This window comes from Caloenas nicobarica, chromosome 6, assembly GCF_036013445.1.
Source record: "Caloenas nicobarica isolate bCalNic1 chromosome 6, bCalNic1.hap1, whole genome shotgun sequence".
Taxonomy (NCBI): Eukaryota; Metazoa; Chordata; class Aves; order Columbiformes; family Columbidae; genus Caloenas; species Caloenas nicobarica.
Window position 1 is genome coordinate 5,999,875 of NC_088250.1, and position 11,846 is coordinate 6,011,720.

At 46.9% G+C, this 11,846-nt stretch overlaps 2 protein-coding genes across 2 annotated transcripts; both read right to left on the minus strand.

Moving 5' to 3' along the window:
* Positions 1 to 569: 569 nt before the first annotated feature.
* On the minus strand, positions 570 to 10,661 carry POFUT2 (protein O-fucosyltransferase 2). Its single transcript, XM_065637220.1, has 9 exons — positions 10,459 to 10,661; positions 9,434 to 9,684; positions 8,225 to 8,369; positions 7,783 to 7,893; positions 4,424 to 4,490; positions 3,758 to 3,883; positions 3,016 to 3,196; positions 2,608 to 2,731; positions 570 to 2,340 (listed from the first exon to the last, which is right to left on the minus strand). Exons 1-9 carry the CDS (start codon positions 10,629 to 10,631, stop codon positions 2,187 to 2,189), a joined length of 1,332 nt encoding a protein of 443 aa, XP_065493292.1. The 5' UTR covers positions 10,632 to 10,661; the 3' UTR covers positions 570 to 2,186.
* A 68-nt stretch (positions 10,662 to 10,729) lies between these two features.
* Positions 10,730 to 11,770, minus strand: YBEY (ybeY metalloendoribonuclease). The gene is made up of 3 exons (XM_065637221.1): positions 11,432 to 11,770; positions 10,961 to 11,029; positions 10,730 to 10,816 (listed from the first exon to the last, which is right to left on the minus strand). Exons 1-3 carry the CDS (start codon positions 11,768 to 11,770, stop codon positions 10,730 to 10,732), a joined length of 495 nt encoding a protein of 164 aa, XP_065493293.1.
* Between the last annotated feature and the right edge of the window lie 76 nt (positions 11,771 to 11,846).

Genomic DNA, 11,846 nt, shown 5'->3' on the forward strand with positions numbered 1-11,846 from the left:
GGCCCCTCACCAGCTTCGTCACCTCCTCTGCACTCTCTCCAGCACCTCAATGTCTTTCTTATGATGAGGGGCCCAAAACTGAACATGGGATTCAAGGTGCACCCTCACCAGTGCTGGTACAGGGAGACAATTACTTCCCTAGTCCTGCTGGCCACACTATTCCTGATACAAGCGAGGATGCTGCTGGCCTTTCTGGCCACCTGGGCACATGAAATGCTGGAGGAAAAGTCAGGCCCTGAAGCAACCAGGAACCTCAGGATGCGAGTCGCCAGCTGTGTCCGCTTTGCAGCAGCTGTTGGCACTGAGATGTACCAGGTGCAGTCTCCCAGTGCCAGAAGGGTAATACTGGCTACGCTTGCTAATGCAGCACCTCGTGGGACAGATGATGAAAAAATCCTTGACAGCACATGCAGGTTTTATTGAAGTTTCTCCTATGTCTGATGCTAGGGAGCCAGAAGACAGCAAAACGCACTGTTAGGAAGAAGCAAGAAGCATGGACACATCATATAAAATGCTACAAAGCTTTTTATTTTTCTTAACGAGGTATACATTACATGTAAAATGCCACCATCGCTTTACACACTGCCCTGGCTACACAAGAACATTTGACTTAATAGGAAAAGGCACTGCTCTCTGAAATGCTGGGCTCACCACTTTGACATCAGAGAGGCTCAGCTGCTGCACAAAGGTACAATCAACAGCTGGGAAGAACAGGAGAGCTGCTGCTCCTGCTGTCTGAGAAGTCTTCACAGCTTCTGCTGCAGTTGCACGGGAGGAAACAACCTCTGTGAAATGTCCACTGCACAGTGTGGGAGGGTTAAATCTACTCCTACTCAGGCCGAGACCAAAGACCAAGTGAAGGGTCAACTAACAGCAAGGTAATCTGTTAAAACAGATTTTAAGGAAAAATATCTGCTTCACCTTTTGAAATCTGTCTCCTAGTCCACTTCTGAAAAAAAGTTTCTCCTGCTTAACAGGACCGTGTAAGCCTGCAGGGCAAAAGACCCACCTGAAGCACCGAATGGTGCAGAATACTTCCCAGCAGCCATTTCTACGTAGCAGGAGACTGCAAGAGCTAGAATTGCACTCACACAAAACCCTTCTCAGACAGGAGCTGCCCTTTCCCTCTGGCTGGTGGTGCAGAACAGGGCTCTTTCCCCCATACCTCCACCCCAGCACAACCTCAGCTGCAGGGCTCCCCACTGCTCGGCTTATACACATTATCTTGAGGCCAAATGACCTTTGCTGTCTGTGATTGTCATCAGTTTGATCTCTTGCATAAACTGAAAGCAGAAATGCAGAAAATTTATTTGTTAAATTACTGGGAAGATCCATTTAACTGACGTAAATACTTGAAAGGCCTTCTACCACGCTCCCTAGCAAAGCATCACTGTCACTGAACTGAGTGATGGGCAACCCCAAAAGGGTGCTGACTCTTGCAGCAGTCCAACTAAATAAGCCTTTGGGAGGATGATGGGGGAAAAAGTTTCCTTTGTGAAGGTAAAACATAAGAAGAAACATAACCTTTCTTTTACCACCCTACAAGCCCCAGCTTTGTGCCTCTCTCAGCACAGAGACTGCTATTAGAAGCAGCTGGTGTTCAGGTAGAAATACCACCTCCTCTCCTTTTATCGAGCACTAATTGCATCAATTTGAACATTCACAAATTACTATTTGAAGAGGGATGATTTCCCCAAGGAATGGCAGAGTTTACACACAATCTGCAGCTCACGTAGCACAGGTTACAAAACCAAGATGTATTTTTGCCATCAGAGGCAAACACTGAACAGCACAAAAAATAAATACAGAAATGCCGTACAGACCACAGCTCTGTTAAATTTGTATTAATAAAAGTTAAACTGTTTCTCTTCTTCAGAACTTCGAAGAAAGCTCCAACTTACTTTGTTACTCAATTTCAGGACAAATTTTGGTTTTCAAATCAATTGCAGTGTCCAGTGTTGTGCTCTAATCCTGGGTACGCTGAGAACTGGATCATAGGCTGATTTCATTTTCATCGCTCCCATCAGTGCCTGGCTAAGAAGGTGAATATTGCTTGTACTTCAGAACCCAAATGTCAAGTAAACACCAAGAAGAAGGCAGACTGAGTTGTAGTTTGGTATTTCCCCATAGTTTTTCCTTATTCTTTTGAGCTCACCAGTATTGAAGTTCTTGGATTTCTCTGTATTTTAGTATACGATTTTCCAGTGAGTTGGCTGCTCACAGTTTTTCTCTTTATCGCCACAAAATCGGTTGTAAGTTGTTTTTGGATCAAATCCCAAGATCTCCCTCTCCTCATGGATCCGGAAGGAAAATGTTGAAACTGAGGTGCCTATAAAATACCTGTGAAAAAAATCAGAATGGATTTGTGAAGGGGGCCAGTTTTTAAAATGCAAGTAATTGCTAATGTTCATTGAAATGATATGATAGTTAAGTTATCATATATTTTATATATATACAATATAACTATTACACATCTATTTTATCTATAGATCAAATATATAATATAATGTCACATATGATTTTTAAGCAATTATATCTGGGTCAAAAACAATATTCAGTTTTGTGACAGTAAGATTTGGCTCCTCAAAGAAAAGTCAAAGTCGCAACCTTGCATGTGCGCAGATCCACTGGTCGATCACAGCCAAGCCCCCATCTTTGTAGAGTTCCAGCTCCTCCCAAGAAGGTTGAAACCTCACCATCTCAGGCAGCAGTTTCTTCAGCAATTCAACCTCTGAAAAAGGGGAAGATGCATATTTATTTTTATGTTATAAAGAGCTGAAAATTTGATTCCCAAATTCCCATTGTAGAGACCATCAAACCTCCTATGGGAAATACCAAAAGAATGGTTTGATACCAGCTATTCAAGCTGGAAGGAAACAGCTGCTCAATCCTGTTCAACTCCCCACTGAATTATGGAGACATATGGACTTCCAGTAATTTATAAAAAAAAAAAGTGGTAATTGCTGCACTCATTGTCAAAAGTTACCGATCCTAAACTGACTATAATCTGCCTACCCTCCTCGACAGCATCAGTGGCTACAAACACTTTTTCAAGTTTATGGGTCTCCAAGAGGCTGCGGATTTTCTTCACTGCTCCTTGTAGGGAAGGCACGTCTTCTCTGTGACCCCAGATGAAGTCTTTCCTTCTGAGATGAACCCCAAGGTACGGACCACCTCGAGCTGTGCCCGTCTTAACCTAAGAGAGAAAGATCAGTAAACTTTAAAACTCGAGAGCACCACTATTCATTCACACTGAAAAGGCCTGAATGCGTAACCTCTGGATTTTGAATTGCTCTAGCTACAGAAAGTAATTTTAAGGTATGGATTGGCAGTATTTTGGGACACTTATTGCAACATTTCCATCTTGGGCGGCCTGCATCATACAAGAGAAACTAGAGTGTGAAATATTTGTAAGCAAAAAGTCAACTCTGCTTGACCAAATCCACAACTGGCAGTTTGCGGCTGAACTTTACACCCAAAGACGATGCTGAATCCAAGAACAAATACCAGTTTCCTTCAGTGAAATGAGGGTAACAGAAATCTGGCACGCAGACCCAGTCAGCCACATCTCAGCAGACTCCATGAACTCATGTCACACAGGGAGAAGAGGGTACAGTAGCAACATGCCCATCCACCTCAATTTGAGCAGGGAGAGCTAGATTCATCTGTATCTTCCAAAATTCCCTGCAGCGTACGGCCAGGAGTATGCAGACAAAAAATTACATTTGTTATGGGAAACAGACTGTTATGATTTTACCTTCATCTGAGTCCAGTCCTCCTTGTAATGAGTCCTGTCTGCCTCATCTGTGGATTGAAGATATTTGTTTCTAAACTCATCTCCCACTACACGGAGGTGTTTAGCAAACACCATACTCCGACGGGTCTGTTGGAATAAGAGCAGATGCCGAGTCAGAAAAAAGGGAGAGCTAAAAATGACTAAATGGAGACAGTTTCACATACACAGAGCCTCCAGGATGCAGTTAGTTCTGATACATCCATGCAGCCCTACAAGCAACGATTTCTAACTTTTCATCTGAGCTTTAAACGTTTAATCACAAGTACATTTACAACCAGCATACTCGTCTGACTCTGCAACACACAGGCGTACAGAGCAGACTGTGGTTATTTATCATGGCACAAAGGCAGTTTCCTGCTGATTGCAGATGTGTTGCATAGGGGAGGTCCTCCTAGATGTCACGCCCTGCAGCACTGAATCTCTGGGGACAAGACACCAGGACAAATTCCTGTATCACATTAATCAACAGCAGCCTGAAGACCATCTTTAAGCATACACTACTGAAACATACGACACAAGTTACTTTCAAGAAAAGAAACCCCAAGCAAAACTGAAGCACACATCGGTTATGGAATTTTTATCAGAACCAAGTAAAAAGTCTAGAGAAGCTAACTGGAAAATACTCACATTCCAATAATCTTTCCCTCCGTAGTGGTCATGAAGAAGGTTTTCAGCTCTGTCTAACATCACTGACCTATTAAAAATTGTAAAACTGAGTGCAGTTCCCTTAGGAATAGAATTTACATTACGATGTTTATACAGTTGCCAGGATAAAGCACAGACTATGATCTGTTTGCAAAGGGAGCACAGGGAATGAGGGACAGGCTGCCAATCTGTTCTGTGTAAAGTAAATTGTGACCCATAGCCTACTGGGGAGAGAAGGGAACTGTATCACTGTGTGTGCCCGTTCTCTTCCTTAATACGTGATACTTTTAATTCTGACAGTTAAACACAAAGAAGCATTAACAATCCCTCATGTAGTCCTCGTAGTAGTTGATGCTGGAGAAATAAGATTGTCCACAGAGAGAGTGACTCAAAGGGGAGAAGCAATCTATGAGATGATGCTCAGCCTTGGAGCAAGAGGTGTGGAAGAAAATGTCCTACAGCAAAGGAACACATAGAGACTACAAAAACGTGTGTTAGCAACTAATCACAAATTCTAAAATGGAAATTTTTTACTACCATGAAAACAGCCCGTGCTTTTCCTAAATACACACAGTTCAGGATTGTGTACTGGAAACGTAACTGTTCCAAGTTCTAAGAAGCAGAAGAGATTTCGAGAGTATCCAAGAGCATAGGGGATGTAGGCTTGCTTTGTGCATGCTGAGCATAAGTGAACACAGCGAAATGCTGGATCTTCTTCTACTAAAATGAGAGGACGCAAATACCCAATCAACTTCAGATTATCACTGCTGATAATCAGCCGGAGACTTGCACATAAGGCTACAAATAATCTGGAAATCAGAGTACACTGTGCTGGTGGAGAAGCAGCACTGTGTGTAGCGGGAAGCTTGGACGTGAATCAGATTAATAATCGAAATATATCAGGAAGATTCCTATAAGTGACCACACCTGGAGAGTAATAATACAGTACCAGGACCACACAACTGATTGTCTGGCCAAAAGGGCAACGTGGGAGATCAGAGAGGCCACGGAGCACAAGACACCATTGCCACTGGAGATTTCAACTATCCCCGGGTAGGACAAGCAGGACGGGACTCAGCAACTGCAGTTTCGGACACTATTAAAGACAGTTCCATGAACCAATTGGGCAGGGAGCAGCGCCTGACATCGTCTTGAGAAGCAGCAAGACATGGACCAAAATCTCAGAGCTACTGAGATTACTGTGGCCATAAACGTACTCATCTTCAACATCCTACTGGATCAACAATGGCCCAAGGAAAGTTACCGCAGTTGCATTCAGTTTCAAAACTATGCAAAAATGCAGAAGTAGTGTCCAAGTGAAGAAAACAGAAAAGCTCATAAACTGCATGAAGTTAAACAGAAAAAGACAATAAAGAAGGTCAAAATAGAGTTAGAGCAACGAGAAAAAAGGCCTTCAATCTATTGACAAATCTTCATTCCAATGCAAAGAAAAAGGAACTTAGAGGCTTAACAAGCACTTAGAAACAGTAATGTCACGACAGAAACAGCTAATGTAATTTTTTGTAGCTGTGCGCTAGGTAGAGGAGCTGGGAAGACACCCATGCCAGAAGTACTTTTTACAGGGAATGTGTCTCAAACCAAAGTGTCCACAGGAAGTGTCCAGTGATGGAACAGCTAGACAAAATGAACCAACTAATGGCCAACGCCGGGCAGTATTCACCCAACAGCTGTCAAGGAACTCAAGTTTGAGGACTGGCCAATAAAATGGCAGATGAAATCTAATTAGGAGTGCATCTAGTAAAAAAAATACTGGCCTCACCTGATAACTAAAGGGCTCTGTGCTAACCATCAATGCTCAGGAATGAGGACAGTTTGATGAAAATGCCAAGGCAATACTCAGAGGTCAAAAAAAAAGAACTTGTATACTAGGAATTTCCAGAAAAAGAAGAGAGCACTAAACAGAGTGTGTCATTGTGCCACCATGTAATGGGATCACCCACACTCAGTGTGCAGGATCCAGCTGAACTGTAGAGGTTCAGTGAAAGGCAGCGAGGACCAAAGGCATGGAACAGCTTTCACATGAAGAACAACTCGGGGGGGATATGAAAGATGTAAAATCACACATGGTGTGGAGGTAAGTATGGAAGAGCTGTTTGTTCACTGTCCCTTGCGCTACATGAACTAGGGGACATTAGATGAAACTTGCAGGCAGGAGTCACAAAAGGAGGTGGGTTTTCACAGGATGCGCGGTTAAGGTGCAAAACCTTCAGGTCTTGTTCCAAGATTTTGTGGATGCTAAGTGTGCATGGGGGTTCGAAGCGAAGCTGCACAGCTCACTGAAGGATAGAAAAGATGTGAAAATCACTTTTGGTTCAGAAAGTCCCTACAATCGCAAATCTGAAGAGTGTGACAGGACTTAGGGCAGGTATTATACACACCTACCCAGTTCTTATACTTTTGCCCAGACATCTGATTTTAGCCAGTCTTGGCTTTCAGACACTAAACTAGATTGACTTTAACAGGAACCATTAGTTTTAACATTTAACTGTAGCTGCCCTTACATCTCTGCTATGTCAGTACTTCTTCCTCCTCATGTCTGATTGAGAAATGTGATCTTGTGGATAAAGCACTTTGCCTGCATGTTAGGAATACTTGGGCATCTATCCTAATTTTCCTCTTGACCTTCCTCATCTCCAGACCTTTGACAGTTGCCATGGAAGAGTTAACTGTAGGGCTAAACATGGGGATCTCTATGGCTTTTTTAATCCAGTTTTCTGCTGTCACTGGCAAAGATTATGGTATAATTCCTACAAATAAAACAACATTCCTGTTAAAAAATAGGACTTTGCTTTCTCTGCTCCCAGCAGGTGGTACTACAGATCTCCATGGCTCTGCTTAGGGGAACCTTCATCTCATTTCCAATTAAATCGTATCAGTGTCAAATTTTTGGATGTTTTTGCTCTCACGGCAAAACTGCAGTTCAGCTTACACCGTTTGCATTTCTTTTCTGGATTTATTCCCCTGATGTATTCATGGACAGAGATTTTTTTCTTCTTCCCACTCTGTTTTTTCCCTCTTGACCCAGCATCGAAGGGCAAAGGAAAGGTAAACACAGGGTGGCAAGGACATTTAGCTACCTGAGAATACGAAGCAGCTCAAAGCTATTTCCTCTTAGGTTTTAGCACTGCAGCATTTAACCTAGCTTACAATTAGGTGTTTCTTACAGTGTAAATTCCTTTTTATAATGATTTCAATGGATTACAATAACTCAGTGATGAAGTATCACAACAGTGGGACATGGGCTATAAGTTCCCTTCCCACCTGGCAATGGCTTTGTGAGCACACTATACCACAACGAATAGTAATACAAGGCAACTCACTGTGCTGAAGTGTTCTTCAAAAGGATGGGAGCCACAATTGAGGCAGATCCTTGGACAGACAAACAAGAGAGATTTAGGCCCCGCGTTTCCTCATAACCCCAGAACCATCCCCTGAAAGGGAACACAAAGTATTGGTTCACAGGCTTGTATTTTAAATTAATGCCATATGTATAATGAAACAAATAAACAGTACACCCTAGAAAGATGATATATAATGTAAATAAACCAGGCAGCTCCTTTTTTTCGTGTGAAACAACAACTTTCTAAAATTAGATCTTCTAGCACATTCTTATTACTGATGGGGTTTTAAAAAAAAGTGAACCCCAAGCATCCAGATATTCAGACAACACTACAACAACCGCATGAGTCTGTTCTTTTAGCGCAGGCCAATGTCTCACTGAAAACAATGCAAAAGAAGACTGAAATGACTGCTAGATGTTACCTGTAGTACTCATGTTTGTCTTTGGAGTACATAAGCTGATCAATACATGGCCTTTCATCTATTTTTTCTTCCCACGTTCCTTCTTTCCATCCTTCTGCATAGCCTTGTAGGACGTAAATCTGTTCAATAAAGGGCCCACCTGACTCTGAACAGAAGGCAAAGCAAAGGATTTGTGAGCATGAAAACCACATGATAAAGATATGAACTCACATTACCTGCAGTTAAAATTCTGCTAGAAATGCTAATATTACGCTACTCTCTGTTTTCACTATAAAAAAGGAAAGGAAGTTCTGTGTGAGCCAGAAAAGCTAAAAAGGTCAGGGGATGTGACAAGCTGGTACTCCCACCCAGCTATGTGTGACTTAATGTGCCAAACAGAACTGAATCGCCATGGAAAAGTAAATTTAAAAGCTGAGTAAAACACACCATGAAGCACAGAGGTTTTCAATGCTGCAGGTATCTGCTCTGGAGAGAGTACCTCCAAGAAAATGACAAGTACAAGCCCTTCTTCCCCCAGATTTCAGGGCTTCTAAATGTTTTTTTTTTTTTTTTTTCCTGAAAGGTAGGGGACAACCAGCTCTTCGGAGCTCTTTGCAGAGGTGTGACATTTGGTGGTCTTTATTACCTTTGCTGAAAAAGTCTGTGACACTGCTGCAGATTTTGGCATTTGGTGATTAGCTCAATGTGGAATTAAACCCTAAAGGAACCAACTTCACAGTTTCCACATTTTTAGGGAAAGCCTTTCTCTTATATGCTATTTTGTACACAAAAAGCGGGGGAGAAGTATTTTGAGTAAATGCAGCATCGACGATGAAAAAGTAGGTTCACCAAAGAACCCATTGTCCAGCCACCTCCAGAAAAAGGTGGCTTTTCTGTATTTCGACAGAGAGCTGCAGGATGTCTCTCTCTCCTTACAGGGCTGTTACTATGGCCAAAATTACACAGAAGTATCTTTGTTTTTAACCAGAGGCATCAACTTTCTCTGGGGTCCCTAGGAAGTCTGAGGGCCGACAGTGCTACGTCAAATGAGCTGCCAAATAATTGGGTTTATTTCATCCTAGTGGTTTGTTACTCTGCACAATCCTTTCCCACCCCTCCTCTCACCACCTTTAACTTTTATTTTACATATAAGGATGAAACCACATAAAACTGTGAATAAACCACTTCAAATATCTAGTCAATTGTAGATCGTATGATCCCATGCTCTACCTGCAAGGAACTGCTCATATTCAATGACAGGGATGTTCCTGTTGAGGCTGGGGACATCGAAGAACTCAGACCAAGGGATGCGGACCTGAAGGATGTCAGGGCTCTGCCAGTGATACAGGCGTCCCCAGGGAGGCAGAACCAACACCCAGTTTTCACTTTTCAGCAGGGTCTTTAGAAGGGAAGCGATGCGAATGTAGACGTCCCTGCGAAGGTTGAACCCTTCTGGAGGATTTACATCATACAACAGGTATCTGGGGAGAACAAAGCAATATAATTACTTCAGGGATTTTAAACCTTTTACAAGTTTATGGTTTGCTTTTTTTTTTTTACCCCACAATCATGTGATGCAACTCTATTGGGATGGCAACTGCTCATTTATCACGAGTTCATGGTACTCAGAAGCTGTAAGGGGATGAAGCAGAGGAGCGTAGAGTTGAATTTGAAGACAGGAGGACACGTTCAGGAGGGACAGGAGGAAAGGCTGCATGTCACCTGCTGTGGGGCAGATGTCCCCAGCAGGAAAGCCCCAAGACAGCTGCGATGGCAGCATCTTGCAGAAACAATGCAAAGAGCAGCAGCAGGTAAGGAAGATCTTTACGTGCCCACCAGCCGATGGCTCAGGGACACGAGCAACTCTATTGGGATGGAAACTGCTCCTCTTTCAGGAATTTGTGGTACTCAGAAGTTGTAAGGGGATGAAGCAGAGGAGCGTAGAGCTGAATACGAAGGCAGGACACATTCAGGAGGGACAGGAGAAAAGGCTGCATGTGTGAGAAAAGGCGGATGTCCCCAGCAGGAAAGCCGCAAGACAGCTGCGACGGCAGCATCTTCCAGAAACGACATAAAGAGCAGCAGCAGGTAAGGAAGACCTTTACCTGCCCACCAGCCGATGGCTCAGGGACACGGCAGGTCGCCTGTGCGGGGCACAAGGGGTCCCGGGGGGCGACAAGAGCTGACCCTGGCGGGCAGGACCGGCCCGGGGCGAGCGGGCCCTCGCCGGCGGTGGCTGCGGGGCCGCTCCTCACCTGGTGCGCGGCGCGGCGGCGGCTGCGGGCAGCGAGGACGCGGCGTGGCCGGCGCGGAGGGCGGCGGGAGGCGGCTGGGCGGCGGCGGGCGGCGGGAGGGCGAGCGCGGCCAGGCCCAGCAGCAGCAGCGGCGGCGGCAGCGGCAGGCGGCAGCCGGAGCCGGGCGCCGCCATCCCCGCTTCGCGCCACGTCCGGGGCGGCCCCGGCGGCGGCCCGGCCCCTCGGTGCGCGGGAGGGAAGCGGCGGCCGCGGGGTCCCCGGCGCGGCCGCCTCAGAAGAGGCCAGCGGTCAGGGGCCGGAGGCTGGCGCCGGTGAGCCGGTTCAGCTCCTCCAGGATCTCCGCCTCCTTCTGGTACATCTGCGGGAGAGGAGCCGCGGTCAGCGCCGCTGGCACCCGCGGCTTCCCCGGCCACGGGGGTGCGCGGCGGGGAGATGCTTTCCACCCGGGTGCGAGCTGACACGGGCACCGCACGCCTTCCCCAGCGCCACGGCATCGCCGTACCTGTTGCCACTCGGGTTTGGTGTTGTGCTGGTAGCCAAGCAAGTGGCACAATCCGTGGGCTGCCGTCACCTGCGCGAAGAGGCAAGAACAAGCGACATGTGTGACAAACGCAACCCCAGCAATAGCCCCTCGCCTGCGCAGACGGCCCCGGCGCCAAAGCCTGCCCCGCACAAGCCGGGGTGCGAGGGGTGACCACGGCTAACCCTGTACCGCACCATTCGACGTTTTGCCAGAACGTGCGGGGAAATGCGAAAACGACAAAGATCAGGCAGTGTCCCAACTCGCCAGTTCGTTAAGTTTTAAAACACAAGAGTTAATCTTTTCAGGGTACGCTGCAAGATCATCGCCCCCTTGTTTAGCCCGGCCGGGCTAGGGGAGCGGCAGCCGGTGCCCTGTCCCCGGGGGACACCCCGCCGTTCTCCGTCCCTGCAGCGCACGGGCGGGGGGATCGCTGCCCGCGGCGGGGCTCACCGCCAGGACGCCATCGAAGTCCTCGCCGGTGTCGCGGCACTGCTGGTGGATGTACTCCACCCCCAGGAAGATGTCCCCCAGGTTGTACTCGTCGCGGCAGCTCGGCCGCGGCAGCTCCCCCGCCACCACCCGGTGGAAGGGGAAGGAGAGCACGTCGGTGGGCTCCGGGCGCTGCCGGTACGCGCCGTTGAGGCGCCGCATCAGCCCGTTGTTGGCGCAGACCAGCCCCACGTCGAAGCGGGAAGCGCCCAGGGCGGCCCGCAGGATGCACACAGCGCGGCGGAGCGGGGCGCGACGCACCGGCACGGCCCGCTGCGCGTTCCGCAACGCCACGCTCATGGTGGCGGCCACCGCGCCGCTGACGGCGACAGCGGCGGGAGCCCGCCCACCCGCGCGCCTGCGCCTGCGCGCCGCG